The 24,959-nt window shown below is 41.1% G+C and overlaps 1 protein-coding gene and 1 non-coding gene across 3 annotated transcripts in view; one reads left to right on the top strand and one right to left on the bottom strand.

Moving 5' to 3' along the window:
- GNPTAB (N-acetylglucosamine-1-phosphate transferase subunits alpha and beta) overlaps positions 1–24,959 on the top strand; it is a 75,114-nt gene that overhangs the window by 22,886 nt on the left and 27,269 nt on the right. For both annotated transcript variants that reach the window (XM_014835021.3, XM_070507158.1), the window contains exons 2-7: positions 1,395–1,480; positions 10,230–10,349; positions 11,659–11,700; positions 13,975–14,180; positions 19,583–19,647; positions 19,919–20,053. In XM_014835021.3, the coding sequence (XP_014690507.2) occupies positions 1,395–1,480; positions 10,230–10,349; positions 11,659–11,700; positions 13,975–14,180; positions 19,583–19,647; positions 19,919–20,053 (654 nt within the window). The remainder of the gene's footprint in view (positions 1–1,394; positions 1,481–10,229; positions 10,350–11,658; positions 11,701–13,974; positions 14,181–19,582; positions 19,648–19,918; positions 20,054–24,959) is intronic.
- On the bottom strand, positions 10,857–11,047 carry LOC123283672 (U2 spliceosomal RNA). Its single transcript, XR_006524347.1, has one exon. It is a non-coding gene; the product is annotated as a U2 spliceosomal RNA (small nuclear RNA).

Genomic DNA, 24,959 nt, shown 5'->3' with positions numbered 1-24,959 from the left:
TCCCTTTCTCTCCTTTCTGCTGGCAGGAAAGAAATCTCAATGACTGGGGCTCCCACAGCTCTCTGAATATAACAGGGCCACATTCTAGGGTTTGTGGAAGAGGAAGCTGAAAGAATCCTTGGCAGGAAGGAGGGCATTCCAGGAAGAGGAGTAGAATGAAAGGACACATTTAAAAGTCAGATAGAAGAGCATGACCTGGCAAAGGAGGCTGAAAAGGAGTAACCAGAGTAATAGAAGGAAAACCAAGAAAGTGGTTCAATAAGGGGGAACTGGGCAATCACTACCAATTGAGTAAGAAGGAGATCAGAAAAGCGTCACTGGGTATGACAGCATGAAGGCCTTGGTAAGGTCACTGAAATGGTGAGGGCAGAAGTGATATTGGAGTGGGAGGTGACTCTCTAAAGATATTTGCCCTTGAAAGAGACAGAATTTGGAGTAGAGGAACTAGCTGGAGGGGGGAGGGGAGTGAAGGGAAGGTTTTCTTGAGATACTAGAATAAGTTTATATGCTGATGGGAATAATCGTATTGAGAGGAAAAGAGAAAGGAAGCAAGGCCTTGAGAAGATTAGTTGATGAGATCCAGAGAAAGTGGACAGAGATGGGATGTTTGCAAGGAGGAGGAACACTTCCTCCATGGTAAAGGGAGTGAAGAAGAAAATGGGCTGTCTATGTGGGTAGGTTTATAGATTTGGGATGCAGACACGAGAGAGCCCCTATCTAAAGCCTTTCATTTTCTCATGAAATATTTGTCAGCGTCATCAACTGAAACCTCGTAGGTAGTAAGGTCGTCATTCTCCATATCTTGTCAATCTCTTCTGTTTTGGCTTGTGTTCTTCTCTGTTGTGAGATGAGTGTTTCCCAAGTATTGGATGGATCATGTAGCTGCCCTAAAATCCTTCAGTGCCCCCCTTCCCATGGCATGCAAGACACATCACAGAGGGCCTAGCTTCTTTCCCACCCCCATTTCTCTCCAGTTACTACTTGGGCTCCAGCCAAAGCCAATTGCACAGTTGCCCACAAACAACTCGTCCTTGCTGCTTCTCAACCTTTGAACGTGTTCTTCTGGCACTGTCCCTTTCTCCCTACTTGGGGAACTCATTCTCCAAGACCCAATTCTCATATAGCATCCTTTTAAATCTCTTTCATTTCCCTCCTCCTTCCTCAGGCCAGGAACTATAGCTTGTATTTATATATGTATACAACTATCCTTATATTGTAGCTTATTCATCTGGATTGAGTACAATGTCTGTAAGTGGCAAGCACTGAGTGAATGGATGAATTTTGATTGCTTTACCTGCTGCCTTAACAATTCTTAATGAAATTAAAATGACAGCTATATACTTTTAGTATTGAATACAAAGAAAACATTTTCTTTTTCTTTTTTGTTTTCCTAGGTGGTTCTGGAATGGAGCCGGGATCAATACCACGTTTTATTTGATTCCTACAGAGACAATATTGCTGGAAAGTCCTTTCAGAATCGGTGAGAAGAGATCAAATTTGGAGTAGCTTATTAGGACTTAACTGATGAGTCGTGAACTCACCTATGCTTTAAATATCATGTTTGAAGGGCTCTTTCCAAGTTGTAGCTATGGTTTAACTTATTCAAGACTGCTCCCATCCGAAGGCACCTTGTAGTCCATCCTCATGTTTCATGGGTGAAAAATCTGATTCCCAAAGAGTAATCCTGCCTTGCAGTTTATTGAGTACTTTTAAGTTCCATGAGTGCATTTTACCCTTACCCTGGTTCTGTGAGGTAAAGATAATTCCATCCCCCTGTAGGATGAGGAAACTATGTGGCTACTCTGCAGCCAGTTCTGAGCCGTAGTCAGTATTCTTCTGTTGCCTTCACTGTTAGCCAGGGCTGTTCCCGTCGTAGCCACCAGGATTGGCCCCCCCCAGCTGCCCCTCTGGTCACCACATCTTGCTGCCTTGCTGTGGGGAGACCACAGGTTGGGTCTTTTTCTCCTTAAGGCAAGCTTCTTGGGGCAGCCACTCCTGAATGCTGCCTTCAACCTTTCCTTTCCTTGGAGATTTTTTTTTCCTCTCACAAGACAGACCTCAGAGTGGAAGCAATCTTTTCCAACATCCTCCTTTCCTTCTTGCAGCTAAAATGAATCATAGAGGCTCTTTTCAGTTTTTGTCGATAAAACTATTACTTATATTGTTTCATATCCTAAAAGCAATATGTGTATGGTTGAAAACATTTCAAACAATACATAAAAATAAAAGTAAAGTGATCTCTGTTCCATTCTGAATTTCCCCTGACACGGAGGGACCACTGTTACTGAATTTTTGTTTGGATTCTTCTGGTAATCATCATTCTGACTTTCAAAAAGAAACAAGAATTCTCTCCTTTTCGATTTATTCACTTTAGGCGGTTATCTGTTGACTCTTCTTTCCATTGTAATGGCACACAACTGATCACTACAGGGCAAGGAGCTGGAGGTGACCAAAGCAGATGTGGGAGGGGCTAACGAAGGTAGTTAACCTCACAAAAGTCCTTGGTCTAAATGTCCGAGGAGGCCATAAGCAGAAACCTCTCTCGATCCTGACTGTGCACTTTTTCCTGAGGATAGGTCCCACAAATCCTTCCCTTTACTCTCGCTGAACCAGAAAACCTCGTGGAACTACAAGCAATAATTGCTGTCAGTTGGTGTGCCTTGACAGTTGTCTGAGAAGCTCTGGGCTGTACCACTGATTCCTCTGGAGCCCTTGACCTGGACTTAGAAGCCCTTCCTTGTCCCTCCATTCGCTTGTCATGAGTGCCCATGTGGTTTCTATCAAATAAGTAGTTTTTAAAATAACTATGCTAATTAGATCTATTCAGTGGAGAAGGGCTGTGGGATTCCTTGAGTTGACCTAAAGATTTACCCTTTGCTTTGGTCCTTAAGGCACCCTACATATGAATGGCATCCCTGAATTTGCTCCTTCAAAGAAGATTGACTCTTTGAGCCTTACTCTTTTTTAGACACTGAGATATGACTATCTGCTGTAGTCTAGTAGGGTAGGGAAACTCTAGATCTTTCTCTTAGGATCTCTTAAAACAGTAGTTTTCAAAGACCCTGGGGATCTGCAAAATTAAAACTATTTTTATCACAATACTAAGGTGTTATTCACCGTTTTTACTAAGACATTTGCACTGATCGTGTAAAAGCAGTGGTGGGTAAAATTGCCACACCTTAGTGTGAATCATTGTATTCTTTCCTGCCACGTATTTGCAGGGAGAAGGAAAAAAGTTAGTTTCACTTAAAAATGTTCATGATGAAGCAGTAAAAATTACTAAGTCAATTATATCTTGACCCTTTGAGTGCACATCTTTTTAATGTTCTGTGGATGAAATGGGAAGCACACATCAAGCGCCTGGCTGCATGGGGATTGTGTTGAGGAAAAGTCCTTGTGTGGTTGTTTGAGCTGCAAACTGAACTAGTTCTTCTGTTTCATGGAACACCATTGTTAGAACTTGAAAGGACAGATGGCATATGATTACTCAGACTTGGTTATTTGGCAGGTATTTTCTTGACAATGAACAAAGAGATCTTGTCTCTTAAAGGAAGACAATTAATAGTATTTGTTGCCAATGATAACATTTGAGCTTGCAAGTGAAAATTAGAATTTTGGAAAACTTGTTTTCATTACTTTGAGCCTAAACAGGTTCACAATATTGTAAAGACTTCTCTGATTAGATTTGTGGCGTCATCTAAAAATCACATGGGTTAATATTATGTAAGAAAATTAAGGAAATGTGTCACCATTTGGCAGATCTGCATAACTCAGTAAGCTGTTATTTTCCAGATAACCAACACCTTGATGTCACAGAATCTTACATGGGTAAAAGAGCCATTCAAAGTGCAAGAAAGATGAATGGATTTTAATATAAAAGCACAAAAAGTTCAATAATGTGGTTTCAGATTCCACACTGCAACTAATTTTTAAGAAACTACTATTTATTTTGGTGTAGTATCATAGAAGAATATCCACTATTATCTGAAAAGGCTGTTAAAAGGCTCCTCCCCTTTCCAGCTACGTATATGCGTGAGCCTGGTTTTCCTCATGTACTTCAGCCAAAGCAGCATGTGGGCACAGTTTGAATACAGAAGACATGAGATGCTTGCTTTCTTCTGCTAAGTCATTAAAGAGATTTACAGAAATATAGGACAATGCTTCTCTTCTCACTAAATTTTTTTGTTGTTTTGGAAAATATTTTCATTAAAAAAGTTATTTATTGGGGCTGGCCCTGTGGTCGAGTGGTTAAGTTCACGTGCTCTGTTTTGGTGGCCCAGGGTTTCACCGGTTCGAATTCCGGGCACAGACATGGCATTGCTCATCAGGCCATGCTGGGGCCGTGTCCCACGTACTGCAACTAGAAGGACCCACAACTAAAATATGTACAACTAGGTACTGGGGGGCTTTGGGGAGTAAAAAAGAAAAACAAAATCTTTAAAAACAAAAAGTTATTTATGTTAATCTGTGAAGGAGTTTACTATTGTTTTAAAATGAATTAACATATATTTTTGAATATCTTTTATTTTCAGATATGGCAAATGTGGATAGTTATAACCTATAAACAAAAGCTTTTTGGGGTCCTTAATAATGTTTAAAAGTGTGCAGGGTCTGGAGACTACAAAGTTTGAGAACCATTTCATTACGGTAGCAGTTCTCAAACTTTGGGGTGCAGCAGGATCCCATGCAGGGCTTGAGGAAATATGGTTCCCCCACCCCTCTGCCCCCAACTTTCTGAGTCTGTGGGTCTCAGAGGGGCTCAGAGAATTTTCATTTCCAACAAGTTCACTGGTGATACTGAAACTGCTGGTCTGGTGACCACGCTTTGAGATCTACTGCATTAACAGATTCCTAATTGATGAGGATTTTAGGCTGGTTACTTTTAAAACTGCAAATGAGAAGGGGGCTGGTTACCTTTAATAAAAGCAACTCTGAGGAGTAGGGTTTGCTTGCCCTTTGTTGGGAAACATTTACATTTGTAATGGAAACCTCCATCTGTAAAGATGCCTTCTCTCTGTGCCAGGAGGAAGAAGGGGGATGGCATTATCTCTAGAAACTCTTGATCAATACCAAAGGCAAGAACTTAAGTTGTTTACTGTCTGGCAACCTCATGTAAGTGACCGCCCCCCCCCCCCCCCCACATCCTCCTTTGTCTTTAGCTGAGGATAATATTTAAGCAGTGACTTCTGCCATTTACTCAATCCGGTTTGATTCTTATCTAAAAGTTGTGGGACCGCCCAATGGCCAGAACCTACCGGCACTGATAGCATTTTAACAACTCTTTTTACATATTCTTTCCTTTTTCTTGTAAAGAGATAACTCACATACCTATGCCTTAAATTTAGCCTAACTCTCCACCCATGTTTGCAGCAGCAGCAGCTCCCCATGCCAGCAGCATCTCTGACTCCCCGTGGGTCCTGTCCCCACGCAGCAGCAACATGCCGGCACCAGCTCTGCCTGCCCATGGGTCCTGTCCCTATGCCAGCGGCAGCAGCAGCAGCTCTGACTGCCCACGGGTCCTGTCCCCATGCTATTCCTCACCATTCCCTAAATAAAAGAGCACTACTGCCAGATCTTGAGAGTCCAAGAAATCTTTCTTTCAACTCCTCGGCTCACCGACCCCGCATCACTAGTGACATAGAACTTTCTTACTTCTCCAATTTTCTTTTTAGCAATGCTGATTTTCTTAAGAAAAGCTCAAAGTGTATTGTCTTTTTCTACGTTTATTGAGTACCTGCTCACCCTGCTGTGCCTTATGCTGTGCTAGGTGCTCATGGGGCACGGTTGCATAAGTCCCTGCCCTGAAGAAGCTTCACAACTTTTAGAAGGCAAACTAGCTTAGACAATCCAGATTTTGAGGTCAGCACTTTTTTGTTTGTTTGTTTGTTTGTTTTTGAGGAAGATCAGCCCTGAGCTAACTGCTGCCAATCCTCCTCTTTTTGCTAAGGAAGACTGACCCTGAGCTGACATCTGTGCTCATCTTCCTCTACTTTATATGTGGGACGCCTGCCACAGCGTGGCGTGCCAAGTGGTACCATGTCCGCACCTGGGATCCGAACCAGCGAATCCCAGGCCACTGAAGTGGAACATGCGCACTTAACCACTGCACCACTGGGCTGGCCCCGAGGTCAGCAGTTTTAATCAAACATTTTTGTTTTCTTTCTGAAGAATATTTTTGTGTGTGTTAAATATTTCTCCTCCTGATTTTAAATTGCATTAAAGTAGTTTGATTTTCATGTAGGAATATTTCAAAATTGCCAAATTTTGATGATGACAAGTAAATGGATCATATATAACATATCACATATTCTAATATATTTTAAGATACCATAATGTTTATAGGAAATTTTCATTGTTTTGCTAGTTTTTCTGCAAGTCTTTGTAATGTTGTTTGCCCTGCATGAAAAAAAAAATCCCCTTCTGTTTGTCAGTAACAAGCGAATATGTAAATTGTCTGCTGCTACCCATTGTGAGGCATTAAGTCAGTCTGGGTCTCAACTTGGTCATCTCTAAAATGTAGATATTAGAGTAAGTGTAAATCTAACTCTGCTTCTAAGGTACTATTTAAGTTCTAAGTGTCTTACCTACTTTATAGAATGGAGAACCAAGGGAGTATGAAGTGCCTTTATGTTAACTGATTAAAATAAAAGTTGTGTCACTCTCACCACCACTTTGGTTCTGAGTCATAGGTGATTTATTTAGTCTTCAGCTCTAGATAAAGGCTTCCTTCTCATCTGGGAACTGAGATAGTGGTCTCGTGGTTAGAACGAAAGACTCAATCTCACTGCCACGATCATATCTAAGAGTAGAAAAACAACTGACTCATTGACCTGGAGCAGATCACAGGATCTCCCGAGGGCAGTCAGTTTAACCCCAGAGAGTTAAACTGATCATGTAATGCAGCATTATTGGAAGAGCCAGTACATAAATGCATTTATCTACTTAATATTTTTTTTCTTAGTTGAACATGTATGGATATCTCTTGATTCTATTTAAAAATCTTTAATAGCAGATAATTACTTTTATAGGAAAGCTTTGGAATATGCAGTTCTTTTTCTTTTCCTTTTAAAAAATCTGTTCTTTTTAAAATATGTCACTTAAGCTGCTTTTTAAAATTAACTTTTGTTTTTTCTTTCTTTCTTTTTTTTTGGTGAGGAAGATTTGCCTGAGTTAACATCCATTGCCAATCTTCCTCTTTTTTTTGCTTGAGGAAGACTAGACCTGAGCTAACATCTGTGCCAGTTTTCCCCCATTTTGTCTGTGGGATGCCTCCACAGCATGGCTGATGAGTGGAGTAGGTCTGCTCCCAGGATTTGAACCTGTGAACCTGGGCCACGCTGAACTTTAACCACTTTGCCACAGAGTTGGCCCCTAAAATTATTTTTTAGTCTGAGTATAGCCTACCTGAGAAGTTGGGAATGAGATGACCTTGAATAATTTACATGTGAGTAATATGAGGTTTTTTGTTTTTTTTTAAATGGAAAAGACTGCTGTATATATTGAGGGAATTAATTAATAGTTATTTAGCCAACAAGTATGTATTAAACCTAACTCATGTACCAGGCACTATCCCTAGGCATGTAGTGATGAACAAGAGGAACCCATTGACTTCATATAGAACTGGCATTTTAGTGGGGGAAGCTTTTGATTTTTTAACTAAAAAATGTGAACTATAACCTGTATATAAATCAGCAGTTCCCAAAGTGACCAGCAGCATTGGCATTTCCTAGGAACTTGTTAGATTTGCAAATTCTGGCCCTCCCCCACCCCCCAATGAATCAAACTCTGGGAGTGGAGCCCAGCAATCTGTCTTACAAGTCCTCCAGGTGATTCTGATGCCTGTTAACGTTTGAGAACCACTGATATAGATAAATGCAGAAAAAGCCTAGATGAGGAAGCTTTTGCATACCATTACAGTGGGGAGACAGCCTGAAGATATAGGAAAGGGAGGAGGTAGTTAATGAAGCAGGGCACAGAAGGCATGATACCATTTCCGCCCTGGAGATACTCCATCTAGTGGAAGATAGACATGCATAAAAATAGTACAGCACAGAGTGCTAAGGATTCTTTAGAGTACAAGATAGCGTAGAAGACGCATGTTAAGCAATACGTTCTCTTTGTGGGAGCTGAGGGAAGACGGCGACTGGGGAAGGTGGAAGTGGTTGAAAGAAGCATGAAAGAAAGGATATTCTAGGCAGAGGGAGAAGCATGTTCAGAGGCATAGAAACCTGCAAGTTCTTATCCTCTTTGGGGAAGGGTGTACCATTGGAGTGTCCAAAGCTTGAGGGGCAGATTATGAAGGAATTTAGATTTTATTCTGCCTGCTATGCTGAACCTTGACAGGAGTGTTGGTGGATGCTCAGCTATCACATATGCCTGAGTATGAGGTGATTCCTCATTTTCCCCAAGAAGCTCCGTGTCCCCTGGTACCTTTTTGACCCTCATCTCTTCCTATGTTCTTCCCTTTGCTTTCATTGTCTCTGCTGCACTGGCCACTAGTTCCTTGCCTATTTCAGATGGGGTTGTCTGCCTCAGGGCATTTGCACATGGTGTTCCCTTTCCTTGGACCGTTTTACCCCCAGTTACCCATGTGGCTTGCTTCCTCACTTCCTTCATGTCTTTGCTGACCTTCCAGTGAGGCCATCTCTGATCTCCCTATTTAAAACTCACCCCTACCACCTGGACACACTTTGCATCTCCATGTTCTGCTTTATTTTCTCCATAACATTTAGCGTCATCTGACTTTATTTATTTGGTTTATTTCCTGTCTTCACCTTTCTAGAATGTAAGCTCCACGAAGGCACAGATTTGGCTTTTCTTTTATTTACTCCTGAGTCCCCAGCCCCTAGAACGGTGCCTAGCACATACCAAGTGCTCACTAAATATTTGTTCAACGAATGGATAACCACTCCTTTCTTCCAGTCGTCTCACCTACTTTAAGCTAAAAGTGATTGTCACTTCTACCATTGATTTTTTTCCTTTCCTAATTTGAAAGATGTAACCACCAAACTGCATTTCTTTCCCCATGAGACAATTAACCCTGTGCTGAGTAATCAGATTGTAGCCAAAAGCAAAGACGTGATGCTCGGGTTAGTCTTTGGGGCCCTGTACACTGCTGCGGGCCTGATCCTGGGCCTGCCTGGGAGGAAGACAAAGCTAGGGTAAGCTTTGGTCCTTGGCCTAAAAAGAACACCTATATCGTTTTTTGAAAAAGATCAAACTTGAAACAGAACCATCTAAAGTGTGTGTCCTTTGTCACTATGAACTCCTATGATAGGTCCAGAACAGGCCCTGAAAGATGAGTAGGAGTTTGGTAAGTTGGTGAAAGAAAGGGGAAGAAAGCTTTCAGCAGGGGTAAAAGCTGAACACAAACACAAGGATGAAGCTTAGACTGGATACTCAAGAATTAAAAGGCTGCCTGGTTCTTTATCTTGAAGATAAGATACTAAGGGAAAAATCACACAGGTTTGGGAATGTCTTCTGTGCTAGTGTCTCCTATAAATCAGTGACCCATTCAACAAAGGCGTACTGAGTTCCTCTGTGCCAGGCACTCTTGGAATCGGTCAAGTACTGCAGGGAACAAAATAGGAAAGTTTCCTGCCTTCTTGAGCTTACATTCTGGGGAGGGACACATATAATTACCAGTGTAGGTAGCAAGTTAATTATTTAATATGTTAGAAAGGTGAAAAGTGCTATGGAAAAAAGCAAAGCAAAGCAGGACAGGGAGGATTGGGAGGGGCTGGGCTTGGGGGCAGCGGGGAGTGGATGGCTGCAGCATTACATGGGGCCAGGTCTTCTCTGGGGACTGTTGGCTAACTGCTTTTTGGTAACTTTGTTTAGCTTCTGATTTCCTTTCTACATTTGACTGCATTTGCATTCCAGCTCTGTCGTTTGCTAAACTAAGAATGTAGCAGTTTAAACTGAGCTTCCAAGCACGCGGCGGCAATCTTGAAAGTGGAGTGATAGCAGCCTCCTTACAGGGTGGTTGGGAGGACCGAATGACGCAGATTGCACAGTGTCTAGCATAATGCAACTCACAGAAAAGGTTCTCAACAAACGTCAGTCCCACCACTCTAGTTTGCAAACATGCAATTCTGTGATATATGTCTTGGCTGGATTACCTTTTCATTGATTTTTTTCATAACCTCTAAGTTTAAACTGTTGTACTCTTATTCCAAAATATGTTGGAAAAATGCATATAAGCTGGGGGCCGTGTGCATTTACCCTAGGCTCTGTCTGCCCATGCCCATCGACGTGGTTTACACCTGGGTGAATGGCACAGATCTTGAACTACTGAAGGAACTACAGCAAGTCAGAGAGCAGATGGAGGAGGAGCAGAAAGCTATGAGGTAAGGCTGATTCTTTTTTAAAAACAAACCACAAAAAGTTCCATGAGTACAAGTAACAGTACATTTCAGAAGGGTAGGGTGATGTTCACAATGCTGTCCAAAGGAAACTCTGCATCTCAGATTCATGCCGTTAGAAGATTTTGGCACTCATGTGTCCGACCCTTGTTTCTTGATGCTTAAGCAGGATCAGCCACTTTGGCGAGATGCTCGCCTTATATGTTAGATGGCCACTTTATGACCGTGGCGCTAGTGATGCCTTGCTCTCCGAGGGGCCTAAAGGTGAAGGAGCCTCCCAAAGGAGTTCCAGGCTTAGAAGCTGGCTCAGCCCAAGTCTGAGGCGTGATAGCTTCATGAAGTAAAAGTTTTATCATGCAGAATAGCTTCACGGTAATACCCATTCCCTTGAAAAGTAAAACAGGCCTCCAGACTTAACTTTTTTCCATTTGATAAAGGCAGTAAAAAGTATATTCCGCTTATCACCTCCCCCTTTTTTTTTAATTTCCCCAGAGGGGGTGCACCGTTCCTGGAGGTACTGCAATACCAAGTCGATGCGCGGAGTGGACAGAGCAAGCTCCTATTCCATCTCCCTGCTCCAAAGATCCATTTAATATATTGTCCTCAGATAGAGGATGTATCAGATATTAAACTGATAAGAACAGATACTACACTTCATCTTAGCCAAAAGGCCAAGAAGCAATACCTTTATCCCTTTTAATATCAAGTAATACACTATGGAACTAGAAACTTGGGTAATGTTTTTACTAGGGAATTTTGATCATTTCACTTACTTTATCTGGGAAAGGTGTAGTGAGCTTCTGGTGAGCCTTCAGAGCTGGGGATCTGGCTGGTGTAACTTCACCTTTGATTGCTCAGGAGTATTTGCTGAGAACTTCCTCGTTCACTTCTTTGTAAATGTTATGGGTGCACCCCAGGTGCAGGTCATTGGCCATGTTATACTGCCACAAATTGTCTCTTTGTCTCTGTGTCAGAGAATATAAGACCTTCCCAGTGCATGAAAATGACTTTGACAGGCTGGTGCCATGTTTTACTAGTAAAATGTAAAAGCTTACATTTTAAGTAAACTGTCGGGGTTACTGTGGGAGGTGCGTGAGAATATTTGTTGATCATATTTGATTGAAACATAATTTATTATGCATCTTAAATGTTATAAGCATTATAGTGCTTCCTAACCTACTGGGTAGTTCCAGTGGAGTAACCGAGAAAATCCAGGTTGTAGGTTACCTGTTAGTCACATTTAGGGCTAGCACTAGTCCGTGCAAATGTAATGAAATATATTTGTTTTCATTAGAGAAATCCTTGGGAAGAACACAACAGAACCAACTAAGAAGAGGTAAGCATTTTGAGTTTCCTCCCAGGAATAAAGATTGAAGCATTGAAGTGAAACTTCCAGGTTCTCACTTGTTTTTGTTTGGTGCACGTTATTTTGTATTTACTCTGTTACTCCTGTTCAATCCCTCTTCTGCTAGTTTTTGACCCTTAAATTAAGTGCATCCATTAGATGGAAAATTTTGCAGTGCCAAAGGCATAGTTGATTGAGAACTCTGATTTTTTTGGGTTGTAGCTAGCCAAAGCTTTGTTGTTTCTGGATGGGTTAGAAAAAAGGTTTTCTTCTCTGTCGTTTTCATTAATCTGTCTTGCTGTACTGTTCTCTTGGTCCATTTAAACTCTAACTTACACCTAGTATTTTACTTAGAGTATTTATATCCATCATTTAATTACGTGTTCAGTATATATTTCCTTATCTTTAAAAGCTGTCATAGCTGTATGTCTTATCTTTAAGGACTTGGGAAGGCGATTTAGCTCAATGATAAGAATAAGCTGCATCTATCTTGATTTGAATCATACCTGATCTGATAGATCTTTAAAACAAGACTGTGTCACTGAGAATCAGAAATCTGTTAACTGCCACTTCTCCACTTAACCATTAGACTTAAATGAAAGAGTTATTCGTAGAATTGAGCCTGAGGAACTTTGAGATCCAGAAGTGCCTTCTGAATCATCTCCTTATGTTAATTATGTATATTTATTTATTGTTAATAGTGACTTTTAAATTATTTAAAGTAATGATGCAACATTACAGAAAGGTTGAGAGGAAAGTAAAAAGAGCAAACTCGCGTAATTCTATGGCCCTCATTCAACAACTCTGATCATTTTATTATTCCTTTTTCATGCATGTTTTTATAGTTATAATTTATAATCTATGCAGTTTTGTATCTTTTTACGTTTTATATAATCATAAATATTTCCATGTTGATAAATTATCTTCATACTTCTTACTTTTAAATTTTAATAGTTTTATAATACTCCATAAAATAATTATACTGTAATGTATTAAATGTTGGGCACTTTGGAATTTTCACTATTGTAAATATTTTGTGATGTTATATTTGGGTCCATGGCATTTTCTGTTTGTAGGTTTATTTGTTTTTCCTGTTTTGTTTCTCTTCTCCTCGGACTAGACTCCTGGAAGTAAATTACTGAGCAAAAAGCATATGTGTTTTATGGGTCTGCATGAGTGTATATGTATATATGTGTGTTTTATGGGTCTGCATGAGTGTATATGTATATATGTGTATGTCTACGTGCCATATGTATATGCAGTCATGCCTAACTTAACAATGGGCTATAAACTGAGAAATGTGTTAGGTGATTTCGTCGTTGTGCAAGCATTACAGAGGGTGCTTACACAAACCTAGATGGTGTAGCCTACTGTACACCTAGGCTGTATGGTACTAATCTAAGGAACACCATTGTATACATGGTCCATCATTGACCGAAACATTGTTATGCACCTGACCGTATTACCAAATTGCTTTTCCAAAGAGGAAATGGGGGACACCCATTTGGAGTGACAGCAGCAGTGTTTGAGAGGAATAGGTTTACTATACTTGGACTAACATTGAGTCATCATTTTTTGAGGGAAACTAATTTAGTAAACAGAAGGTAATACCTCATCGTTCTCTTTTGCATTTCTTTGATTATTAGTGAGGTTGGACAATTTTATATATTGTTTGACTAGTTATAGCCCCACTTTGTGAATTCTCTTGCTGTGTCCTTTGCCTGTTTGTTTATTCAGGTAATGTGTTTATTCTAGGTATTTCTTATGTTTAAATAGAAATAGCTCATGTAAATTCATCTTAGAACCTTGTCGCATTTGCCCTTGTTTGCATTGGTGTTGTGTCATATCCAGTGTATTTAATTGTATTCTAGTTGGAATTGGTAAATTGTATCTGGTAAGATGACCCTCTGTTAACCAGAATTTATCTATTTCCTAATCTGCCTAATAATGAGCTTTACTGGGATTATGAGTAAGCTTTAAAACTAGTAATGAAATATTTAATTTCTTGTGCACCTTTGAGTTAGTAAATTTTGGTGGCAATCTTATTTTATTAATAGGAGTTGCACTTGTTTCGTAGTTTTATAAATACTTGCTAATTTTCTAAATGTTTATATTCTTGAGGTAAAATTCCTTGTTTATTAAAAGATTATAATTTTTTGTAGGATATAGAAAAACATCTGGCAAATTTAGTAGTGCCAGCAAGCTTTTCAGTGTTGATGAAATTTTCTAGAACATAGTTGTGAGCTTGTTGGTGTTTCTTTCCAGTGAGAAGCAGTTGGAGTGTTTGCTGACACACTGCATTAAGGTGCCGATGCTTGTCCTGGACCCAGCCCTGCCGGCCAACGTCACACTGAAGGACCTGCCAGCTCTTTATCCTTCTTTTCATTCTGCCAGTGACATATTCAATGTCGCAAAACCGAAAAACCCTTCCACTAACGTCTCAGTTGTTGTTTTCGACAGTACTAAGAATGGTAAGCTCTCCTTGTGGGTATTTTAAAATCATGTCATCGTTGGATGTTTGAATAACAAAATTCCGAATGGAGCAGACATGGTTCAATTTTAAAGAAATGCTCGGTAAACTAAAAACGTAAAAAGAGAAGCAACAGAGCTGCCATTGTATTTCAGACCTGACATCAGAAGGGGATTGCATATGTTTACTCTGTGTAATACAGATGCCTTCTGTTCTGTGGCAGGCCCTCACACCTGGGACTCACATCTGCCTCAATCTCTTTGCTCCGAGTTACTCTAGAGGCTTATTTATTTAATTTATTTTATCACGTAAGTCCTGAGCAAGGTTGTTTTTTGCAGTTTGGACAGGACATACCTGGAGCATTCAGACTTTATATTCCGAAACATCTGGTTATACTGTACAGTGGATTTGGCAGATAATAGAATTAAAATTGTAATTCCTGGCGTAAAACTGCACCTTCATCCTTAGAGATTCCATCCTCACACTTGGCCACCAAGCTGCTGAGCCCGGTGCCTGTGTCTCCTTTTCTGGCCTCCTGTCTCTCCTTCTTCCTCTGCACTGAGCTCTCTACTTGGAGGCTCTATATTTTTCCCTTGTGTAAAATGAAAACTGTCCTGTTCCCTTTACCACATTGAGTCCTCTTCTCAAATTCCCATTCTTTTAATGTCATACGTCCCAGCTTAAATCTTTGGAACCATCTTTGACCTATTCTTTTTACTTCCCATAACTAATAATTAACCTTATCCTCTTACCGCTTTCATTTCTTGCAAATAACTCTTAGATTTCCTTCCTTTCTTACTCATCTCATTTCTTCTACACCAGACTGAATTCCTTCACACAGCCTCCAGTAATAGACACCTAGCTGCTCTGCCTACCTGTAAAGGTCTTCTCCAGTCTGTCCAGCAGATGGCTGTAAACAAATCAGAAGACTCTGATTTTTCGGTTCGCTCCCCTTTTGAGCAGAATAATATAGTAGTATATGTTGGTTTTTCCCATAAATATAAACGCCTCTTCTGGTGTTTAAGATTCAGCTTTAATTGTCTTGATTCTGCCCGTGGATCCTCTCATCCCTGCCTTTCTTGCATCTTCCTCATGCTGTCCCTGTGTTCACACATATGTGGTGCTGCCTCTCCTGTTCCTCTTCCTCTCCCAGCCCATCTCCTGTTCTTTCCAACCCCATCTCAGATCTGTCTCCATGAATATCCTGGACTAGTACATCCACAATGATTTTATTTATTTTTACTTTTCTACATCCCTGTAGTACTTGTAACATAATTCACAACTTAGTTTTTAATTGCACAGGAGTTGATGGTGTTCTCATCTAATTTCTTCATTGAGCAGGAAACTTATCGCTCACCAGTTTGTGTCCTGAACGATGTCTAACATAGTGCTCACTTCCTGCTACTTAAGTTATTCGTAATTTGAAAGGAAATTGTAAGTTTTCCAAGTACATATATCTCCCCCTTCACCCTATAGATCTGTTTCTGAACTATTTTGTATAAACAACTTATGTTTTCTATTTAAGTTACATTTTAAATATATAGGGAAAACAAAGGGATAATCTTTGGGAAGTTTTCACAAATTATCTGATATATTTTTGGGCTAAATTTAGCTTTGTTTGGTTGGTTTTTTTTTAAGATTTTATTTTTCCTTTTTTCTCCCCAAACCCCCCCAGTACACAGTTGTATATTTTTACTTGTGGGTCCTTCTAGTTGTGGTATGTGGGACTCCACCTCAGCACGGCTTGATGAATGGTGCCATGTCTGCGCCCAGCATTTGAACCGGTGAAACCCTGGGCCACTGGAGCGGAGCATGTGAACTTAAGTACTCAGCCACAGGGCTGGCCCCTGTTTTTTTTTTAAATTAGAGCTTCCTTAAATTAAGGTACTCCGATAACATTTTACCTGAAGAGAAAAAGGAATGACATTATGTTAACAATTACTGTATACATCAGTTATAACCTCTATGGAGAGAATCTCGGATTTTCCTCTACTAATTTTATAACATAACAAAGACTTAAAAGATTGTGAATTTTGATATAAGTAAAATCTGTATTAAACTATAGTCTTATTCATACTGTTTTTGGATTCCCACTTGGGTTTCTATTTGGCTCTCCTACTTAGTATATTCCTTCATTCAGCGAGGATTTCTGGAGTCACCGCTCTGAGTTGGCTGTTGTTCTAGGTAACAGGGAGACAGCAGACAACAACAAAAAAAAAGACGCATTCCTGCGGTTTGGGAGCTTTATTTCTAGTGGGCCACAACTCACTCTTTATCATCTTCTGTTATCTAGATCAGGGATTGCCGAAGTCTTTCTTCAAGGACCAGATAGTAAACATTTTAGGCTTTGTGGGCCAAGAAGCAAAATGGTGGATATTATATAGGTATTTATATATGCATTTACACATTTAACTATTTTGAAATGTCAATACTGTTCTTAGCGTGGACTATACTGAAATAAGCAGTGGCTAGGTTTTGGCCATGGACTGCCAACCCTGTCTAGATTTAAAAATTTGTACCCATATTTGACATTTCATTTATCTCATTTAACCTCTTCGCAGTTAATCATTGAGTTCTGTTGACTTTTTTCCCTTCTAATTTGTGTCATTTCTGCCCGCTTCTGATTATTTTGCCGTGTCACTTATGTCCTACACTTACTAATTGGACAGGACTTGAACAGTCCCCTGACCCAGCCCTGCGGCCGGCCTGGGCCTGGGTCCCCACGGCAAAGTGGTGTTTCCTATCAAGCTTATCCCCTTTGATGTACAGGAAATGAATTTCCTCCTATGACAGTTCATTTTACCTCGGGACTTCATTGACTTTTACAAGGAATTACAAAGTGCTTTCTCACACTGGTTAAATGTGTACCCCTTGAGAGCCTACAGAACTAATCAGATCCCTTTCCCGTGTGACATTTGTTTTCATTCTTCTTTAGCTGTCTCTTAGGGGTTTGTCTTTGTTCTGGTTTGCTCTTCTCAGAATGAGCTTCAGTTTCTATTACTTTTAAAGTGTGTCAGCTGGCATTCTATTTCAGTGTGGTTCAATCTGCAAACCAAGTGGGACTATTCATTCAACAAATATTTACTGAGTGCATACTAAGTGCCAGGTTCTCTGTGCTGAAGATGCAGTAGTAAACAGATGGACAAACAGTCTCTGCCCTTGTCAAGTTTACATCTTGGCAGAGGGAGACAGACAATAAATGAAACATACAAGTAAATTGGATAGTTTGTGGATGATAAGTCCTGTAGAGAAAAATTGAGCAGGGGCAGACTGACTGATAAGGTGATTTTGAGTGAAAATTTGAAGGTGAGAGCGCCTTCATGAAGCCAACATGAATATATGGGGAAGGGGTGATTCAGGTAAGTGGTATAGCCAGTGGGAAGGCCCTGAGGCAGGAGTGTATCTGGCATGTTAGAAAAAGAGCAGGGAGGCCAGTGTGGCTGGAATAGAGTGAAAAAGGGAGAGGAGAGGGGGCAAGAGATGAGCCTAGAGAAGTAACTGGGGACCAAATGGTGTGGGCCCTGGTAGCCATGGTACTTATACAAACCTAGATGGTATAGCCTACTACACACCTAGGCTATGTGGTACTAATCTTATAGGACCATTGTGGAATATGTGGTCCATCGCTGACTGAAATGTCATTATGCAGTGCATGACTACAACTCAGAGTGCAACAAGGAATCGTTGGAGGGTTTTGGGTAGAGGAGTAATGTCATCTGACTTATGTTCCCAAAGGATCAGTCTGGCTGCTGTAGTGGGAATAGACTGAGGAGGGGGCAAAAGTTATAATTCAGACAAGTGGGAAGGTGGCTTGGATCAGCGTAGTGTTAAGTGGTTGGATTCTGGACATTTTAAAGGTCAACCCAGCAGGGTTTCCTGATAGATCAGTATTGGAGAATGTCACCTTTCTTACTCTGAGTACTCTACTTCTGTTTAAAAGCACAACAATGTGATGGAAACTCAGGATGGCCACAGCGCATTGTTGACTCATACAGAACTCACTGTTGACTAAAACTCCTAAGTCTTTATAAAAAAAATTTATATGTGCTAATGCTCAAATCCCTCTTTTATGCTTGTGTAGTTGGTCTTTGGTGCCAAGTTAAACATCTTAGCATTGTTTGTGGGAGAGTTTATTTTGCTAGATTTGACTCACTGCTTCACATAGTAAGAACTTTGGGGACCCCTTAGTCTGTTGTCTAGGATAATAGCCTCTCTGTCAGCTTCGTGTGAATCCACACAGTTCACAAGCCTGCCTTCTGTGTCTTCCAAAACCTTGTTGGAGAGTCGAACAAGACAGAACCTATGGCACACCTCAACAATCTCCCTCTACGTGACTGTGGCATTATAATTCACACTCTCCAGGCAGAATTGGTTATAATCCACCCACCTTGAGATCTAGCCAATATGTCTCTGTTAGATCCACAAAGGTGACATGAGATGTTGTTAGTAGGTTGCTGAGATTACATACAAATACGTATACTGCATCCAGTAGAATTCTCTGTCTACCAGTGTAGAACCCACCATATCAGTGGAAAGAGAGACAGACAGAGACAGACAGAGGTGTATATCTGAGAGAGTTATTCATCATGAACACCTACTCTTAATGCTCAGTGCTTTGTTTAAAGATAAGCAGTCTATTGCGAAGGTTCTCTTTTCTCCAGTGCTCACCAGCTATATTTTTATGGTGCGTTTGAGACTCTTGCCCAGGACTGACATCCATCTTGCCAGGCTGTAATTTGCAGAATTAGATGGGCACCTTCTGTGCCCATTTTGAAGATGAGAACTACAGCTTTCTGACTTCTCTTCTGTTTTCCATGATCCTTGAATGTCAGCGGCAAGTTTGCTGATCTGATTTGTCCCTGTCACGTTAGAACTCTCTCTCAGTTGACTTGTGTCATCACGTCTCGTCCCTGCCCCCTCCACTTCGTCTGCCCTCTTCAGCATTACCTGGTGAATCTTAAGAATTCACTCTGACTCCCAGGGTGCCCTAGAGTCTGCACGAGCTCCCTCCTGGTGACCTAAATGCCACTGGCCTGGCTTTCAGTGGCCCTCTTCTTCTGGTTACCCTTTTGTCCCAGTACTCACCACTCCCAAATATTTTACTCTAGTCCAGCAATTCTTTTTTTTCCCCATTAAACGTGGTTGATGTTTGCTCCTGCACGTTTCTGCTGCCTGCATGAATTTCTCCTTCGGTATTGCAAAATTTAACATTTAATTGTACACTGATTTCCATCATTCCCCTTTTGTTGGGGGGGTTAATTTTGTCTTCCCCAGCTGCCTCTTTTTGAGACCGTGTATTATACCACTTGAACAGCTCCCAGTATGCTTTGTACAGTGTCCTGGCAGACATCGTAGTTAAGTATTGATTAAAAATATGCCTATGTATTGTATTCTTTATTGCAGTTGAAGATGCCCATGCTGGAATGTTTAAAGGAAACAGCAAACAGACAGTTTGGAGGGGCTACTTGGTATGTTGTTTCAAATGAATTGTATTTTTGCAGTGACTAGAATAAAAGTATGAGGAATAAAGCTGTTTTACTTTGAGAGGCTTTTTACTGTTTACTTTTCCTCCAAGGCTAGCATACAAGGACGTATTAATGAATGTTGATCTGAGTCCTCTTAACATTGTTATTTTGAAGCTTGAATGGTGCAATAGATCTTTACTAGTTTTCTCAGCTGTGAGCTTTCACCAGCCTTATGTTGCAGAGAGTGAGTTGTGTTTTCCCCCTCTTATTTTAGACCACAGATAAAGAAGTCCCTGGGTTAGTGCTAATGCAAGATTTGGCTTTCCTGAGTGGATTTCCACCGACATTCAAGGAAACAAATCAACTAAAAGCAAAACTGCCAGAAAATCTTTCTTCTAAAATAAAACTGGTAAGAGCATAAAAAATAGAGGAATCAATATAGCTTATCTCATTTAATACATGACCCTTCTCTTGTGGCCCATTTCCTGGTAATACAGCTCTGACAATCATAAGAAGCAAAGAGGGTCTCTGTTCTGCCACAATCTGTTGTCCTGAAGATGACTCTTTATTTATAGAAGATCTTTGCTCCTTATTCTTAATTTGGGCAAGATTCTAAGAGTCTTATTTGGTTTGTTGGTTTCCCAGACAGAAGCAAGATTCATTTGTTTAACAAACGAGCTTCTGCTGTGTGTCAGGTGCTGTTATAGCTGCTGAAATACAGCAGTGGACCAAACAGACGAGAGTCCTGATGGAACTTACAGCATAAGGGCCATGGGAGCATGGTAGGAGGAGATGGGAGGGACCACCCATGTAGTTACATACACATAGACTCCAACCTGCGCATTTATTAAGAGCTTTCACTCGTAAAGAGAGTACACTTCAGATATTTGGAACATTTGGTAATGTGAAACCTTCATTAATAGCTAATTGAGCCATTAATGTATCTAGGATTTATACCTATGAACTCTTCACGCTTGACCATTAATGCCATTTGATAGAGTTGAGTTTGGATGCTGCCCTGTGACATGCCTTTTCCTTGACATTTATTGTGTTCAGAGCCATTTGCCAGATTGATTTAGAGCACAGTCCATGTGGGTGTACTTTCCTTTTGACCTTATGTCAAGACGCCTGCTGTTCTGTCAGAAGCATTCCAGGGGGTAAAACATGAATGTCATTTCTCTTACAATAGAGGGCATGATGTTCTTGGCTCAGAATTTGTTAGGCTTTGCTTTTCTTGATGTTACAAAGAAATGTTCTTGAAATCCTGCCATGTGTTTAGCTTACCAGATTCTTCCTTCCTTCTATTGACGTCATTTAACATTAGAGGTGGAAGGATGGGAATGGAGGTAGTGTTGGGGAGAGCTGTGACTGTGGGGGAGTTCTTACTTAGTTCATGTCTTGACCATGTTTTGTATAGCCCTTCCCCCCTCAAAGTTCCCTTTAACTTGTTTCTTTTTCCTCATAAGTGTTTCAGTTTTAAGATACATTGTATTACCTTTGTAAATATGATGGTAATATGAATGACATTTATGTTTTCTTTTTTTCATGGTTTCCTTCATACCTTTTTTTTTTGAGGAAGAGTCCCTGAGCTAACATCTGTGCCAGTCTTCCTCTATTTTGTATGTGGGATGCCTCCACAGCATGGTGGACGAGTGGAGTTGGTGTGCACCTGGGATCCGAATCTGCAAACCTGGGCTGCCAAAGTGGAGTGTGCAGAACTTTAACTGCTGGGCCATGGGGCTGACCCCAATAACTTTCTTTTTGGTACTGGAACTATGGTAGTGCCCAGCTAGATTAGGGTTAAATTATTTCTTAGTCTGCAGTTATTTTTAAATAGATATTATATCCCTCCTTTTCGTGAGTTACTTTTAGTTCTGATTTGGGCAGATAAAACCATAGATTAACATTCATTTCAGCCAATGTTTATTTGGTTTCTTGGCGTCTTAGCTATTAGTTCTAGAATTATAGACACATGCGTATCTGTACTTTTTTTTTTCCCCAGTGGAAAATGAGAAAACTTTATTTAAAAACCTTGTAGAAACCCTAAAGGAACAAAAAGCCATATTCCATAAATCGGGGCACTCAATATCCCAAAGCCGTCAAATGGCACCCTCAGTCCAGGCCAAATCTTAATGGACTTTACAGGAACTGGGAAGCTGCTTGCAAAGCACTTATGGTTTTTCTTTGTTGAATTTTTTTTTTCTATAACATAATTTTTTTTAATTAAGATTATGATAGTTAATAACCTTGTGAAATTACAGTTGTACATTCTTATTAGTCATGTTGTAGGTACACCACTTCACCCTTAGTGCCCTCCCCCAACTCCCCTTTCCCCTGGTAACCACCAATCAGCTCTCTTTGTCTATATGTTAACTACCATCTACGAGTGGAGTCATACAGAGTTCATCTTTCTCTGTCTGGCTTATTTCACCCAGCATAATACACTCAAGGTCTATCCATGTTGTTGTGAATGGGACGACTTTGTCCTTTTTTATGGCTGAGTAGTATTCCATTGTATATATATATACCGTACCTTCTTTATCCAATCATCAGTTGCTGGACACAGGTTGGTTCCATGACTTGGCTATTGTGAATAATGCTGCGATGAACAGAGGGGTGCATGTGACTTTTGGAATTGCTGATTTCAGGTTCTTAGGATAGATACCCAGTAGTGGGATGGCTGGGTCATAGGGTATTTCTATTTTTAACTTTTTGAGAAATCTCCATACTGTTTTCCATAGTGGCTGCACCAGTTTGCATTCCCACCAACAGTGTATGAGGGTTCATTTTTCTCCACAACCTCTCCAACATTTGTCACTCTTGGTTTTGGATATTTTTGCCATTCTAACAGGTATAAGGTGATATCTTAGTGTAGTTTTGATTTGCATTTCCCTGATGATTAGTGATGATGAGCATCTTTTCATGTGTCTATTGGCCATCCGTATCTCTTCTTTGGAGAAATGTCTGTTCATGTCCCCTGCCCATTTTTTGATTGGGTTGTTTGATTTTTTGTTGTTGAGCTGTGTGAGCTCTTTATATATTATGGAGATTAACCCTTTGTCACGTGAATAACTTGTAAATATTTTTTCCCAATTAGTGGGCTGTTTTTTTGTTTCAATCCTGTTTTCCCTTGCCTTGAAGAAGCTCTTTAGTCTGATGAAGTCCCATTTGTTTATTCTTTCTATTGTTTCCCTCGTCTGAGGGCATATCTGTACTTTTGACTGTCAGCTCAAATTTCTTAGGCAGAAAGAATGACATTCCTGATTCTATTTATATAATTCCAACTAAAATAAATTTTTAAGATTGGCACCTGAGTTAACATCTGTTGCCAATCTTTTTTTTTCCCCCTTCTTCTTCTCCCCTAAGCCCCCCAGTACATAGTTGTATATTCTAGTTGTAGATCCTTCTGGTTGTGTTGTGTGGGACGCTGCCTCAGCATGGCCTGATGAGTGGTGCCATGTTTGGGCCCAGAATCTGAACTGGCAAAACCCTGGGCTGCTGAAGCAGAGCGCACAAACTTAACCACTCGGCCATGGGGCCGGTCCCCTTTTCTTTTTTTTCCAAGTAAGATAAATTTTTAAAGGAAAGAAGATTCATGACGTGTCTCCATTCTCTGCTCAGGGTTGACTGGCCCATGTCTCTCTCTGCTGCAGCAGCTCACCGGTGCATCTGCTGGTGGATGGGTGTGTGCTGCCAAAGAATGCCGCTCCAAGTACTGGTCGATCCTTCAGCAGGCTATTTTTGGGTGACATGGAGTGGTATCCGCAGGTAGAGGTAGGGTGGGGTAGTAACTTAATTGGACGAGGAGTACCAACAAGTTTCGTGCATGGTGATACCCCTTTCCATCATTCATTCACCCAGTTGGAGATTTATTTGGATTCTCAGACTTGTCTTTGTGGTGGCCAGCACCTCCTCAGAGGGTCAAGCTAATCATCGGTAACATTCATTGCAGGTCATTGTGCTGATGCTAACACCTGTTATCAGCTTCAGGGATTGGGACTTCTGATTTTTGGAGGCTAGAGAGAAAATGAGGAAGAGGAAGAATAGAGGTACTGTGTCAGCCTTCGAGCCTAGTTCTTCAGTGACTCTGCTTCGTTAGGTTCTTCTTCCTGGTTTTATTATGAGTACCCTGAGATAGAGTGTCCTGTCATTGGGTTCCCAGTCCACTCCTAGTGAGCATTTATCAACTGCCTGCTCTGTGCCAGGGACTGTGCTCAGGATAACTGGGCAAATAAAAGCACTTAAGTAATTTTGGGGTGTGATCACTGCCAAATAAATCTTTATACAAAGTCCTGTGAGAACATGTGAGTTTTAGTCATACTGGGGCCAAGGAAGGCTTTGCGGAATAGGAAACAATTTAGCTGGGCCCTGCACAGAGCAGCCATTTTCCCAGCAGAGAAGGGAGTGGGAAAAACCATCCCAAGAACAAGAAGAGGGAGCCGCCTGAGCAAAGGGTAGATGGTGGAGCTAAGTGGTGTTTTCAGAGAACCAAGGCGACTATTCCAAGAGGCGCAAGCCCAGGCAGGGATGTTGCTGGTGCAGAGACTGGGAAGATGGGTTGAGGCCAGATTGAGAAAGATCTCCTGGTGAGGAGCGTGGACTTTATTGTGGAGGCGGGGGACGTCTCTAGGAGGAGGCGGAGGAGCCGATCATTTCTAAGAACACAGCAGGGAAAGCTGTAGCAGGTAGAGATTAGACAAGAAGAGGCTGGAGGCAGGAAAACCAGTTCAGCCACCCCTGCCATAGCCCAGCAAGACATTCGGGTTAGACAAGTGGTGAATTCAAAGCCGTGGTGCCCATGATGAGGATGGTTCTAGAAATAGAACCTCAACGCTACCCAGTGACTTGTTAGCTCTCGGAGGAGAGAGAAGGAGAAATGAAAGGGGAAGTGGATGTTACTAGTGAAGATGGAAGTGATGGCATTAACCACACTCAGAGCTTCAGTGGGAGAAGCAGGTTTTCGGGAAGGAAACCCAGAGCTCAGTTCAGGGTGTGTTACATGGCGTGTGGGAGGAAAGGGCCGTTAGACACTGGACTTCAGGATCTGGATGGCTAAACCATTTTGCCCTTGGAGGCTCCTCTGGGAGGCCTTTGCCAAGGCCTGTGGCATCCCAGCCATCTGGGGCTGAGTTCGTCCCGGAGACCCTTACCCTCCTGCGAGCATCTCAGGACAAGTATTTACGCCTCTTCACCTGCTACCCTAGCGATCACCTCGGGGCCTGGCACTTGCTGCTGCTGGAGAAATGCTGTTGAAGGAATGAGCAAGAAGAAAGGCTGTGACTAAATACACCTACCATATACAATGTCCTGGAATA

The sequence above is a fragment of the Equus asinus genome, chromosome 4, assembly GCF_041296235.1.
Source record: "Equus asinus isolate D_3611 breed Donkey chromosome 4, EquAss-T2T_v2, whole genome shotgun sequence".
In the NCBI taxonomy this organism is placed as follows: domain Eukaryota; kingdom Metazoa; phylum Chordata; class Mammalia; order Perissodactyla; family Equidae; genus Equus; species Equus asinus.
Note: the sequence above shows the minus strand (reverse complement) of the source record. Positions and strands in the feature narration are given on the sequence as shown.